The sequence below is a fragment of the Apteryx rowi genome, unplaced genomic scaffold, assembly GCF_003343035.1.
Source record: "Apteryx rowi isolate R43461 unplaced genomic scaffold, aptRow1 scaffold_580, whole genome shotgun sequence".
NCBI lineage: Eukaryota > Metazoa > Chordata > Aves > Apterygiformes > Apterygidae > Apteryx > Apteryx rowi.
Window position 1 is genome coordinate 46,372 of NW_020450850.1, and position 15,329 is coordinate 61,700.

Below are 15,329 nucleotides of genomic sequence, written 5' to 3' on the forward strand. Positions count from 1 at the left end.
TGAGTTATTCCTGCAGCAAAGCAGCAGCGCTACTGGGGAAATGGCAGAGATGCAGTCTCAGTGGAAGCCACTGCCTATGCATTGCTTCAAACATTGCTCCTGAGGGACATGGAGTATGCAAGGCCTATCGCTATGTGGCTGACAGAAAGAAGGAACTACGGTGGAGGATACTGCTCTACACAGGTACCCGACCATCAGTCCAGGTGGAGTTCGAGGGGCGGAAGAAAAGGAAGGTCCCATAAAGACTTTATTATTTTCATTTGAAAGCATAAAAAAAACTAATCTTGAATTTCCTCAGCATATGAGGCACCAAAGATTTTGGACCTTTAATAAAAAATATTAAGAGCTACTGAAGATTCTTTGTCTTTATGAAGACATAATAATTGAAGGTCAGGCCTGCAGTGCTTTTAGGATTTTAATGATGAAAGAAGAAGTTGGGAAATGAATAGTCTGTGGAGGTAGGAACAGACAAATACAGGAAAATTTCAAAGCAGCAAAAACCTGAAACTGAGGAGTAGCCTCAGGTGATTGATCATGTCATCTTGTCTATTGTTGCAATAACTGKTTTTTTTTTCCATTTCTGTCTCACCTAGGACACAGTGGTGGCCCTGGAAGCTCTGTCAGCATATAGCATACAAGCATTGGGAACTGCTTCGACCAACCTGAGTGTAAGAGTGGAAACACCTGGAAGGCAAAACAGTTATCTTATTACTTTGACTGATAGTGATGAAGAGATTCAGAAGAAGCTAGAGGTACACAACCTTCCATTGCTCCAAGATTTTCTTTCCTCAGACACGAGAAATACTAGATCATCTGGGCTTGCTTTCCTTGTGTTAAGCAATCATGATGTAATTGGGTCATACTTTTCAATAGTTTAATCTGTAAACAACCAGAGAGTCTTTCTAAAGATAAAAAAAACAAACAAACAAAAAAAACCCCCAGCTGCTTAGCAGCAAACTCATTGCATTTATAGGACCTTTCCTGCTTCTTCCACGACTTTAGTGTCCTGAATCTTCCCCCATAGTGGAGAAAAGCCAGCAGCCCATTCAAAATCTTCCTAGAGAATGAGAAAAAAAGGAGCAGGGGAATAGTCTGATATACAATGTGTTGGGACCTGTGAAAATATCCAGTCTTGGCTGCAAAGGAGAGATTAAGGTGGGGGAAAACACATCTCCTGGGCCCTGGAACAACCAAGTAAAATGCTCCAGCCTTGCACATTAAAAATCCTACAATTGTGGAGTCTCCTAACTCCTACCATAGCTCCTAGCATAGTGCAGATTCCCCATATCCCAGTTCTAACGGGCAAAGGCAATAAAGACTGTCAAGACCACAGGAAAAAAAAATAGCTTATATGCTGAGTACACACTGAATCTCTACTTTTTTTTACCTTGGTTTGCAGTTTGATCTTGGGAGCAAACTTCAAGTGTCTGTACAAGGCAGAGGAAACGGGACTATGAGTGTAAGCTGTAATTCAAAAATTCATAATCCACTTGGACTTCTTTCATTTACTTTTTGAAAACAGAGTGAAAAAATAATTCCCATGGCCTCATCCTTTGTGTTCCCACCCCCAAATCTCTAAAATTTAGAAACTGTCCTGATGGTCAGTTTTACCTCTTCTAATTTCAGAAAGTCCTCAGTGAGAATAACCTGCTGGCAGAGGTGGCTGGAACTTGAAAGGCCCCTTTACATTTGGAAGGGGAGAGTTGTCTTAAAGGGCCTGGGCTATCTGGGACCATGGGATGTGCACATAGGGGCTCTCCTGCTTGTATCCATGACAGTCCTCTGAGACTAGCCTGTGCCTCTGGGAGACCCATGTTCCTCTTCATACTCCCACGTCCCATCAGCAATTTGCGGACTAAAAGTCCTGAGTAAAACCCTTGTCATTTAAATGGTATTTTTAGGGGTTTGCTGTTTGTGTTTTTATGTTAGATATTAAAAGTGTACCAGTCTTCTGAACTGAAGAAAAACACATGTAATGATCTGATTTTGACAGTGGAAATGGAAGGAAGCATTAAGTACGCTGGTGAGTGAAAAGGGCAAGTGGTTTCAAAGGTGCAGGTTCGGCCAACTGCTAATAATATTTGGTGGCTTTCTGGCCTTGTGGAGTGGGAATAAATGAATGAAACAAGGAAAGAGAGAGGCCTCTGGAACCTGCAGAGCTATTGATATTTTTGTTACATTCAGCTTATTAATATTTTTGAATGGTTTAACAGCTCTCTGGGCAACTGTATATGCAGAGGTTACCTAATAGATTTACCAATGATATTAGCAACTCTTTTCTGTTACTGGGAGGAGAGCTGGATAATCTCTCTTGATGGAGATCCTGGCTGCCATGCAGGGAAAGCTCAGCTCGGTTCCCTGACTGATAAGGGACTTGCTATGTGTCCTTAAAAATTMTTTGGGACAGATCTGTCATCGGTATTTTTATATTGACAAGACTGTCTTTTCCCTTTCCTTAAATGTGGCATCATCTCCTCTGCTTATATCTCCATTTCCTTTTCTGCTTGAATCATTAACTTTTTGAGAAATGGATTGTCTTTTATGTATTTGTGAATGGCCCAAACCCCATTCTTAGCTAGATCTGCTGGTTAATATTGCTATAATTATCTCTAAAGTTTTAATTTTGAATGGATTAGAAATAATGAAATGGAGAACAGCAAAGATTTACAAGTCCATGGAGATGGCATGACTTCCCCCAGATCCTTACCGTTATACAAAAAGGGAGAGAAATTAGCAGGTCCTTCAGTCAGATTTGTGCAAGGCTGATTGTGTCTATCACCTCCAGATGCTGCATACTCTGAGGAAAACTATGATTATGAGGAGTCCTTTGCTATAGAAAGCAGCCTGTATGAGCCACTGTCTGAAATAGAGTGGTTTGATATCCACAGCAGAAGGAAAAGGGATGTGACCCCTCCCAGTAAAGCAGAATCACTACACTACAAAGTCTGTGTCAGGTAGGTCTGCAGATTGGAAGATTTTATTAGAAAATGCATTCATTTTTGTTAGGAATTCTCGGTCACATCCTTCAAATCAGTAAACTGGGCATCCAACCTGCAAGTACATACACACGGTGAGTCAACATTTTCTCTTCCATAGCAAGAGAGCCAAATTCCACGCAGGGTACAAGATTTAGGCTGTTTGCACAGATCCTGAACACCCAGTTCCAGATTCTGCCCCATCTGGCTCACCGGTGATGTCTGGCACTCTGAAGTGACTGGCTGGATAGTCATTTGGAAGAAGTCCTCTGTTAAATAAAGGAAATACAATAGAGATACACTAATGACACATTTACAGAGTTTCACTGCTTTTGGGGGAGACACTGCCACTTGGAGGCTGCAACTTGCCTCCTTCCTGGTCCCACTTTGGCCTCATGAAAGAGAAAAGATGTCTATTACTACTTAGGGGGAGGAGAGGGTGGAGAAATCAGCAAAGGCAGAGCTAGTGAGAAAGAAATCCTCCCATGCAGAGTAACACTGGCACATCCACTCTTGTTCCCTTCCATAGTGGTAGGGCCTACAGAAACATGAAATGATGGCATTTGCTCAGTGGAAAATACCTTTTCCACTGGCTTTTGACAGAGCCCCAGAAGCAGTGGTTTTTATTCACCTTCACAGATAGCAGCAAGAACARTGGCAGCTGGAGGATGAGAATTACCATTATTCCAAGACTTTACTCTCCCTAATTAACCTTGGATTCAGTGAATTCTGCCTTCTGATTGAGGCTTATTTTTCCTCATTTATTACTATGAGAAGTTTATCAACAATCAGATACTTTGTTCTGCAGGACATTGCTGAGTGTTAGGGTGAGACTTAAAAGATAATGTGAAGTTCCCATTGTTGTAGTTAAGACACAGGAGACAAACTTAAGACACTGACTACGTCACCATAGCTATAGAGCTTCCCTACACTATGCTACATCCCTTACAGGGAATAGAGGATGCCAAAGTAAAATTTTCTGAAATACCACTAGGTGTATGTTGGCAGTGTGCCATGGCAAGATACCCCATGTGAGCGCATAATACCCTCATTAGCCAGCAATGACACAATAACCTGATTTTTGAGAGGGTGGAAATAGAAAAGATTGGAAGTCCAATATAAATGCATAACAGGTAGTTAGGGCAATGAGGATTTGGGCCTGGGACAGCAAAGGTAGAGTTAATTTATCTAACTTTGTCCATTAAGTATTTGGACAAGTTAGTTTCTTAGCCTCCCCCTTTGGTAATAAATAAGAATAGACATCTTGCAAGTGCTATTTATCCTCCCTATTGTCAACAGTGCTTTAGGGTGGGATGAACTGTCCTTTGAAGGTGATTGTTTCTGTCTATCAGCTACATAGAAAGCCTAGTTGACAAAGCAAGACATCTTGGTTTTAGATGACTAGCTGACTAGTTTAGATGACTAATTTTGCTTTATAACTCTTTATTAGTCAGGTAGCTAAGTTTCAAATTAAAATCCACTAAGGAAAGTTAAGTTGTACAGAATCTTTTGGTTCATCACTAGCACGGCTGAAGACCTAAACTCTTCAGACCAAGGCTAGTTGTTCAGGGTAAATGTTCACTGATGACAGTCTCCTTTATAAAGGTCTGCAGGTGCCAATGTGCCAAAGATGTCTCTCGTTGATCTCTCTCTGTTAAGTGGCTTGGAGCCTGACACAAAGGAACTTGAACAGGTGAGAAACATACTTTTCTGTGCAATCTTTTATATCCTTTTCTACACAAATTTCCTCTGGAAAACTTCCCAAAGTCCACAGAATAATGAAGGGAAAAATGAGGTTTTGGATAGACATATTTTCACTATTCTTGTTCTGAAAAAAAAAAAAAAGCTGAATACATGCAAGAAATGACAAGTTAATGGTGTAATTTTGGTAGAGTCCAGCCTTCTTAGTGGGTTCCTTGTAATAGAAACCAGGACAAGGCTCAGGAGGGCACTTAAGTATGTGCCTGTGTTTACACATATTACTGTCCTCACTGACTTAAAACATTTCTTCACCATACGTACTTAGGTTCTGCATCTGAATAAGATTCTTAGGGACTGTTTCCTATAGGAAAAAATAAACAAGGAAGAATAAAGCAAACAGTTAAAGCAAGTCAGAATATAAAGGATTATAGAAATGGTATTTCTCTTCTCATAGGGTTTTGTTTTTTGTTTGCTTTACTGCAGTTGGTAATGTCTTCAGACAAATACATTCAGCACTTTGAGCACAAGGAAGGAAAGGTTTTACTTTACTTTGGTGAGGTAAGCAAACTCTTTTTTTTTTCTTTTTTTTCAACCTCTGCCAGTTCAGATAGTATATATACAGTATATAAATGCAGTCCATGTTTGAGATTTGGGCTTTGGACAAAAAACTAAGGAATCCTTTCTAGCCAGAACAGTTGCTAAAACACGGGAGGTCCTTATGTCATCAAAGTATTAGCTGGTGGTCCTGTAAATTCCACATGGATACCTTGCATGCAAAGCTCAACGTTTCTGGATCAAGATCTGTACAATAACAAACAAGTGGAGTCATCAAGCTCCCCAGTTTCCATATATATTTCTCCATATTTTGGATTATGACTCCACCCTATATCCACTTGAGATGCTCCACCTCTGTAGCAAATAGCAGGTGATCCCTGTAGAAGACTTACACAGAGCAATGCTTTCTTAAGGCAAGACAACAGACAAAGGAATTTTAAATGTTATTGCTGCTATGACTGTCCTGGAGAAAGTGTGTATTTAACATAGGTCAAAATCTATGTTAAATAGGTCAGGTCAGGTCACCCTGACATTAGCATTTTAGTGTGGAAAGGGCACATACTGACACAAGACACAGCAGCCCCCAGTACAGGATAGGCTTTGACCATATATTAAGCCTGTGCCTGTTCAAGTAAACTTCAAAGTAGCGATGATCTGAGTCAGGATCAGTCAGTTTGCTGCACATATCTCACAAAACTGCCTTTACCAGGCTTAGCTCATCCACAAAATCTCTTGTAAAGTTGAGGCTACAGCTCCACCTCCACCATCAGAAACAAGCTTTCAGCAGCTAGTACGGGCACAAATGAATATGGAACTAACTGGGGAGAATGAGTTTGTTTACTCATCACAACTATTGTTCCTTTTCCCTCCAGCTCACAAGTGGACCAGAACCAGACTGTATATCATTTGGGGCAAGGCAAATCAATCCCATGGGCCTCATTCAGCCAGCAAATGCCATCCTTTATGATTTTTACAATCCTGGTATGCTAACTTAAGGGAACAGAAAAATGAGTATGCAACCGTTTAGAAAGGGAGACCTTCAGGATTGAAATACAGTGCTTTTAATGCAAAGGTGAAAGGTGCTTTTAACCCAATGTGAAACCATGTGATTTTTTTTCCAGTGTTAAAGAACCTGCCCTGAATATTTCTAGAACAATGGCTCAAAAGCATCTACACGGACACCTTTTTAGGAAAGGTCCATCATTGCAAATATACTGAAAATACATACTTTTACACTCATGGTTTTTTAAATAAGGTTTCTTGACTTCCTGCTTCTCATGGTGTTTTTAAGTATGTTACATTCACGTTATCTTTTTGCTCAGTCTGTTTTTCTATGCATCTAAGAGAGGCAACCTCAGAGGTCTGGCTTAGGTAATGTTTCAATCAATCTTATCCACCATTCAAGGAAAATTAGATGCAAACTTTCCCCATTTTCCACAATCATGAAAACAATAGGATGAAACCTTTACTTTGCCTGCAGCTGAGGGATCCCTGGTAGTGTACACCACCCAAAGGTTGGTCCATGTTGACTTTTCTGTCTGATGGCTAAGAGTACCAGGTACAAACCATTAACTGATGGTGAGCCTATCTCCTCCTTCTAAAATGGTGCAGTGGTCACTGTAACCCTATGGTCTACAGATGCTTTTAAGATGGATGCTGATGGGAAGTAACAAACAAACAAAAAGGAAGACTAAAACTTAAACAAACAAAACAGAAGCAAGAACCCCAGTGCCCAGCTGAAAGGCAAGGCAATATCTGTATTCAAGGTGCCTAGACTGCAGGTCTTTGTAGACTGTTGATGTGCATCTAACTCCTTAGTGCTCTGACTTCTCTGGACCAGGGATAAGTTGGGCTGCAGAAGTAGTTTCTGCTGCTTAAGCTCTTCCACTGGAACTTTCTGAGATGAGTTATTCTGTTTCTTTTCTATAGAAAGAAAGTGCAGCATATTCTATAGTGCACCCCAGCACAGCGCAATGCTTTCAAAGGTGTGTCACGCAGATGTTTGCCAGTGCGCAGAAGGTAATGAATTGCCAAATAAGCCAGTCTAAAAGAAGATAGTTACTCCTGAAAACCATTAACATGAGAATTTTTAAGTCTGAAATGGACCATTATGATCCTTACATTTAATTCAATGCATAATACATGACACAGAGCATCCACTAGCATACTTGGTACCACATCCATAACTGTTATTTTACAGATATTCAGGATTTATTTGATACTTACATATGATGTATATGTACATATAGATGTATGTGTAAAACTCTCCATCACAATCCTAGGAAAGTTGTTCTCCTGTTTTATTATACTCTCTGTTATAATGTGAGTAGATGAGTATGTGTGCGCTATATCTATCTAAATATCCATACCTACAAAGATAGATACATAATTTATATTGTTCACTCTAGGTCCCTGCCCAAGACAAAGATCTACTTTCAGTAAAGCCATAACAGTAATCACACGCTTGAATTTTGTGTGCTACAACCCTACCGCAGATTATGGTAAGGCATGAAAGACAATTGTCAATACAATTTAAACACAGTGCTCTTTAAGGATAAGGGTAAATAATAAGGGTAAGTTTGGAGTCTCATATGCAGAGACCTCTCCTGAAATAAACAGCTTCTCTATCCAGCCTGGAGGCTGAAGAGATGAAATGAGGCCATGTGCTACAGTAGTCCTCTGGGAAGGGAAAGGGTAAAGGAGTGGTCTCTAAAAGATGTTGTGGCATGCTGGAGGAAGACTGGATACCATTACATTACAGGGGTTAGAAAAGACCAGCGAGTACCGCCATCCTTGTGAGCTTTATTGCTACATGAGGGCCATAAGCACTAAGTTACTGTACATGGCATCCCATGGCTCAGCAGTTCCTGCTGAGCTAAGCGAATACTTCCACCCTTGTTAATTTGCCTTTTTGGCCTCTTCCTTGGATGAAAAATTGAAAGAGTTACCGATTCAGCAGCTTTGGTGAATTAGACACTAACAGAAGGACAGAGAAAAAAGCAGCTTTCTCTGTACAGGGGGAAATTTATTCATATAGTAGCTGCTCCTGAAACAAAATGACAAAGGGAATACAAATCTAGAGGCTGTTGATTAGTTCTTGACTTTCTGAAAGCGTAGTAAGTACACTGTAGAGGTACATCTTATTGTCTTTTATATTCCCAGGACTGGTAAATAGGTAATATATGGGCCTCTGTACTGGCATGTGGTAAAAGTGTGCTTATTTTTCAGTTTTGGACATAACTTCATGTTTCCATCTGGCCTCACACAATTGTTGTCTGTTGCAGTGTATGAAGTAGAGCTCCTCAATACCACACAGAAGAATGTTTTTGATTACTATGAAGCCAAAATCCAGAGAATCCTTAAAACCAGTAAGTATCAAAATGCTTGGGCACTTGCATTAACCTATAGCAAAACTAGATTAGTTAAATGACAACGACCATGAGCCATGCAGATTCCTTTTGCTGCAGAAAGTAGGGTCAGATAGTTTTACATATTAGGCTTTCAAGAAGACTTATTTCTTGAAAGACTTGTTGGGTGTGGCTAGCTGGGTTTAGCTCAGCTAGGTAGGTTGATGAAGTGAATCATCTCCACTTACCATGCTTTCGTTCACATTGTGCAGCAATCTCAGAGCATCCTTTCAGATGAAACTAAACCAGAAGGCACCTTCTGGCTGTTAATGGGGCATTCATAACAAGACAGGGGACCCAGCTGCAGCTAGTCTAAAATAAACCCTCTGAAAACACACATAGTGTGGATATTAGGTCCTCAGCACCAAGTATTTCACTCTGTACACTGCTCTAACTGATCCACTTTTTTCCTGCTGTAGACATATCCAGTGACCTCTGTTTTGATACTGAATGAAGATTTGGAGAGCTTGTTACTCATATACTTATTAAGGACTCAGTGTATGATCCTTGTGGAACAGGCTGAGAGTTCTCACACTGACTTGCTTGAAGTCAGTGAGCACAGGAAAACTTCTGAAACTTTGATTTAGTAATTGTGATAACAAAAAAAAGAAGACTTTTTTTCTATTTCTTTGGTTACCTGTTGAAAATCTGTACTGCTCTCAGGCAGTGTTCTTTTGCAGGCCCACCATCCCAGCTGTCCCCCTATGAACTTTATTTTACAGGCAGCATCAGTGAACACTGACATTCTTCAAAGTAATTTCTGGAGAAGCTGTCAGATGACATCTCAGACTTCAACAACCATGGTATCATGTGGTTGTCAGTCTTGCATTTGGCAGCCTGGAGACTGCCTTTAAAGACAGACTTTAAAGGTTCCAAAATCTTCCATGCCTTGACCAGAATAATTAGCTCACTCCCTTGATCTCTGCCCAGAGGACTGGTGATGTCACCAAATACTTTATGGCACGGAACTTGTGATTTGTGCCCAAAGTCCAATTACTGTGGGAAGATCAAATCCACACTTTATTAGTCCAGAGACCGCATTAGTAACAGCCAGTGCTTTCTGTATGCAGGGGAAGTGATAATGTACCAAGTGACTGTCTCTGGGAGATTACAGTACCTTGATGGAAAGATTCATTAATCCATCCAGAAAACCTACATGATCTAGAGAAGTTAGAGCTCTGGGTCTCATTGTTTTTATTCTTACAATTCACAGCAAGCATTGGAAAGATTTTTTTGAGTGAGGTTGGCCACTGTTGTACCTAAACTTTGACTAAGGAATGACACTGAAAGACATACTTTCCCCTGTTCCAGCCCATACCTTTACTAGAAATAAAGGTATGCTCTTTGATTAGCTAGCTAAAGTCGGGTCCTACCWTCCAGACTGTAGTTTCTCTAGGAGTTAGTGGAACAAATTAAAGGGTGTTAGCTGGGAGTAGAGTAAGGTATTTTGGTGACACTTTGTTGGCACCAAAAATAGATGAGAATTAGTTGGGTGACATCTTGTTCTGTGGACTCCCAGCATTATTTCAGTATCAATCCTTGGAAAGACAGCTTTAGTTCAGAAGAGATATGGAAAAACTTGTTTGTGTTTAGGAGTCAGCAAAAGAGAATTTTGTGCATGTGCACTCCTCAGATTTTTCTGATTATTATAAGAATTTGTGCATGTGTTTTGGATTAATGTTTATGCTGTCCTATGAGTCCGTTAGAGGAGCAGTATAGCCCTTGTAATATAACACAGACTCAGTTTTATATTTCTCATTATAGATTCTAGAACTTGAAAGAATTGTTCCAATTTAATTCTGCTTGTATAGTTTGGACTATTATGGTAATTTAAATGTATTTTTGTTTTAAATTGGAGACTTAAAATTGTAAATTACATAATTACTTGGTAAGTAAGAGCTCAAATGCTTTTGGTCTCCAGAGTCTGAACTCTGTCAGGTCATTTGTGAAGCATAGGAAGTGAAAAATGCCATGGTAATTCAAACATGATGAACCTGAGACAAAAACTTCATAATTTTCACAAGTAAATCTGATCCATCATTACATTCCTTTGCCTTCTTTGAATGAAATGAAAAATCAGTACACTATGTAGCGTAGGAATAATAGAAAGGTCTTGGATAAAACCTATGCTGCTATATTATTCTTTGGAAAAATGCTCGTGTAAAGCAGCGTATATTACTGAACACTGACTTTTCTTTTCTCTGGGCTCTAAGTACCATATGTAAAATTAATGCAAGTTTTAACTAAGAATTAGATTCTTAGATTCTAGGTTTCACAGCTTTGCACTCTACCTCAAATCTGTGAAGTCTTATTAGCGTTAAAATATTCAAACTCTAGGATTTTATTTTACTCCTAGGATTTTATTTTGAATGCTAAACTTCTCATAATACTTGAAAGAGCAGAGGGTGTGCAAGCCTGTGTTAGCTGATAGAAGGCTGTGGTGTCTCACCTGCAATTTGACCTGGTTTAGTGTTGAATTTGGCACCACAGTTATACATGGCATTTTGCATTATATTTAGAAAAAGTGTAAGAAGTTAGCATACTGATGTTATCTGCATTTTAGTTATCCTGATGTTGTCTGCACTACTGTGTCAAAGCTCTGTAGCTGCTCAGCTCAAATAGCAAGAAGTATCATGTTTGTTAGGGAATGGAGCACTGTCAATTCTTCAGTAGCAATCAGTAGTTGGGAAGCCAGTTAGCAGGATGGCAAGGAYAAGAAAATCTCTTTTCTATTTGAAGAGTCTGTCATACCGCTCTGTTTTTCCAATGCCTCATGCTTTAGATGGGAATCCTCCTCTAGTGACTATTGAGGATGCCAAGATAACCAGCCACGACGAAAATGACTTATTTTAAGATAGGTAATGTTAAGGGCATAATATCCTACCACAGGATGGCCATTTACTCCCATGTCAAGCAGCAACTCTTGAGTGAAATGTTACCTTCCATTAGCAGTGTTGTACAAGATCACACAGGGTTGTGTCCTGTGGGCTATGGTCCTACTCTTTATTAGAAAAGGCATTTATGGAGCTTTCTCTTTTCATACCACAGCTGCTGATGAAAGCGTCTTTGTGGGTGCCCACCGACAGTTCATAAAGCGCTCCACTTGCAAGTTAAACATGGAAGTTGGCAAACGGTACCTCCTCATGGGAAAGGATGGACAAACAGTTGACTACAACAACAGGTAAGTGCAATGTTTTCTGAGCTGTGGCTGCTGTCACAGCTAATGTATCCCAAGGGTACCCAAACTATTGTAATGCCTCCAGAAAGCAAAGGAAGGGCCAGATTTCTTAGGGATTGATTCTGCTGGCTTTACTAAAATGCACAGAGTACCACTGTGTGTAGGCACACCATAGGCAAAAGGGTAGCTGCCCTTCCTCTGTGGGGAGCAGCATGGCTCTCCAAGCTACTAGCACATCTGTGTGTGTGGAGCTTGGTTCCCACACTTCTCAGCATCAAAATCTGGCCTGTGTTTTACTGGATTAAAAACCTCACAACCAGAAAAGGAGAATGGGGAAGTTCTGTACTGTTCCAGCTACTCTGAATGCCTTGCACAATTTGTGAATTTGCAAAAGAAATGCGTGGGCCTGTGTCTAAGAACAGCTCTCAAAGTTTCTGTTATATCATCTATAAGTATAGCCCATTCTTCTAATTTCTCATTGTTGCTCTAATGAAAAAAAAAAAAAAAGAAGAATTTACCTGAGGAGAAATTTAGTATGCCTGTTGTACGGGTCCGGCAGGGGCAACGCCTGGACTCCCGGCAGGAACAGATACACAAACACAAGGCACACTAAGGTCAATGCTGAGCGTTTATTACCTCTGCGTCTGAGTGGAGGTTCCCCAGTGATTTCCCAATCGAGGCAATAAAGGAGCGGGAGAGTCCCTGGCACTGCTGAGTGTCGGTCCGTGGCGAGGAACGCCGGGGGGGCACTGTACGTGGTTTTTGTGTACTATACACATGCGCAGTGGCACATTGAGCTCATCGCTAATCTCAAGTCAAAGCCCAGGTGCACACCACRCTGGCATAGGCCCAGCTACATGGCTATGGGTCGACATGCCCTGTTGATGCTCCTTTTCCCATGGAACAGTCTGGCTAGCTTCCGTCGCCTATCTCCTCGACATTCTTCCGGACTTTCCCATACACCTGTATTAAGTATCACTAAGGAATACATCTTCCATGTCTAATTTCCCTGTACCAAAGTGGAGAATAGCAGTGCCTTTGAAAGCTTATCGGGGGGGGGACTATCTCTGCAGAAATGTAAGCACCGCTTTCTGGAACTCTCACGGGTCCCCTCTCTCCACTTCTGTATGAAAACCATGTGAGTACTTAAGTTAGGAGGACTGCTTCAGCGGATGCCTGCTAAGGTCCTGAAGACTTTCTCAATAGAGGTGTAACCTTTGAGGCCTTCTCCAGTCCAATTATAAAATCCCAGAAGCGACATGGCTTCCCACCACATAAAATTAGGTAACATTTTGAAAAATTAGGAAAGATTTTGAGATGCTCTGTTGAAATAAATGCTCCTTCACTGTGTCTCATTGTTGATGACTGGGGATTTTTGTGACATTCCACAGAATTCTAACAGAAACTTAGCCCAAACTTGCCTGGTGTCACTCTCAAAACACAAGTACACCCAGGCTTGTCCCAGCTTGGCACCAACCCTTCCTAAACTTAATTCAGAGTGCAGTTAACCTTCTGATGAAACTAGATCCAGGTTTCAGGCATGTTTCTCGGCCAGTGCACTACCTGACCTCAGAGATGGCTCAATGGAAGTATACAACCTTGTGGGGCTTATGCTCTCCAGTTGCTCAGTAACGCATCACCTTCTTTACCTTTCCCATTTTTACTTAGGCTGCAGTACTTCCTTGATTCACAAGCCTGGGTGGAGAAAATTCCAGATGACAATATGTGCCAAGCCACCCTTCATCGGCAAGCCTGTGCCCAGCTGCAGGACTTTATGGACACACATGACTCCCTGTGCCACTTCTGAAAGATTGCACTGCTGCCCAAATACAATATGTGTTACTGCGACTCAGCTCCTCCTTCTGCTTTTCTTGCAAAGCCTGTAGATGGCAGAGGCACCTGTAACATGGCAGAGCTGCTTTTTTTGCTATCTGTCTTTCTCTTAGACAGAATGGAAATGTTGAATGGAATATCTTCCTGTAGATGTATATGTAGGTGGATTATATGTCAAAAATTGCAGTTATTCWACTAATTGTGTTTATTGTCCCTGCTACTGATGGAGAGAGAACAGGAATTTCTGTCTCCCTGACCGTTATTCAACAATGCAATTATGCTGTGAGGGATCAAGTGAAAAAGTGTTTCTTATCAGGTCTGTAAGCACAATGTTTTGGTAACGACCCCTAATGTGGCAATGGCTGGGGCAAAGAAATTTGCATGGGTCAGAAACAATACTGGCCATTTGTGGACTTATCACGTATACCCTGTGTTATAATGCTTCTGAAAGAAAAAGGGTACTAACACTCATGCTTCAGCATGTGAGTTCATTTCTAACTTTAATGGTGGAACAAATGACCCCACTTGTACCTGGAGCAGGATTCTCGTGTGCACTTCTGAAGCAGCTGAAACTGGAACTGGCTCAACATCATGGACTGGAAACTGGGCAGGATGTGTCCTGTACCTGACCCATGAGGCTAGTTAGTGCTGATAGCTCCCTGAGGGCACAGAATACTTTTTAATTGCACTCTGTAGTCTTATCTTTCAAGTTTTTCTATTCTTTTCTTTCTTTTCTTTTTTTTTAAAGAATTAAATTAATTTGCATTACTTTAAAAAAATTGAAGCTATCTGTGGCTGTGTGTTCTCAAAAGCACTGCTGCTTCTGTGAGGAGGCAGAGATCTGTCGTGGAGATGTAACATTTGTCAACAGTCACAGGTGGGAAGTTTTGATGCCACAGTTATAAAGGCTTCCACAAATAACATACTAAGATGACAAAGAAAACCCCAAAACTCAAAACCTTTCTTCTCCTAGAATAGCAGTGTCCATAAAAAAAAAATGTATTGATAACACTGATAACTAGGATGACAAGTGAATGTAGGCTTTTTTTACCTGCAGTCCTGTTCTGAGTGTGTCAAAGAGTCATACCTGAGGCAGAGAGGAGCTGCAAGGGCAAGCTGTGTTGGTGGAACAGGTTACCATCCTCAGAACCTCACACCACTGTCTTTCTGCTAGTGGCTTCTGAGTCCACAAATTTGCCACCTGGACTGCTTGTGTTATACTGCAGTTAAAATAAGATAGGTCTGTGCCAGCAATATCAGGATTGATAGGTCAAAGTTAATCTGGCAATCTGATGACCCTACTGGACAGGAGGGGACAGTGGTGGGCCATCTGTGGATGAGACACTAGGCAACATCTACCAGAACAGCCAAAACACAAGAGCCTGCAGATTCATTTGCAAGCAGCCCATCAGCGTGTCCAAAATGTGAGCTGGCCAGGATCAAGAGTAGTCAGAATGGCTTCACCAAGGGGAAATCATGCTTAACCAATCTGATAGCCTTCTATGATGGAATGACTGGCTGGGTAGATGAGGGGAGAGCAGTGGATGGTGTCTACCTTGACTTCAGCAAGGCTTTTGACACTGTCTCCCATAACATCCTCATAGGGATGCTCAGGAAGTGGGCTAGATGAGTGGACAGTGAGGTGGATTGAGAACTGGCTGAATGGCAGAGCTCAGAGGG

General features: G+C 41.1%; 1 protein-coding gene across 1 annotated transcript in view; it reads left to right on the forward strand.

Annotated features, from left to right (window-relative positions):
• Positions 1-13,623, forward strand: part of LOC112974022 (complement C4-like) — a 48,969-nt gene extending 35,346 nt beyond the window's left edge. The window contains exons 29-41 of the mRNA XM_026082533.1: positions 17-183; positions 594-752; positions 1,400-1,459; positions 1,930-2,023; positions 2,786-2,954; positions 4,581-4,668; positions 5,160-5,234; positions 6,104-6,212; positions 7,161-7,250; positions 7,640-7,732; positions 8,516-8,599; positions 11,687-11,819; positions 13,485-13,623. Coding sequence (XP_025938318.1) covers positions 17-183; positions 594-752; positions 1,400-1,459; positions 1,930-2,023; positions 2,786-2,954; positions 4,581-4,668; positions 5,160-5,234; positions 6,104-6,212; positions 7,161-7,250; positions 7,640-7,732; positions 8,516-8,599; positions 11,687-11,819; positions 13,485-13,623 — 1,460 coding nt within the window. The remainder of the gene's footprint in view (positions 1-16; positions 184-593; positions 753-1,399; positions 1,460-1,929; positions 2,024-2,785; positions 2,955-4,580; positions 4,669-5,159; positions 5,235-6,103; positions 6,213-7,160; positions 7,251-7,639; positions 7,733-8,515; positions 8,600-11,686; positions 11,820-13,484) is intronic.
• Positions 13,624-15,329: the final 1,706 nt, after the last annotated feature.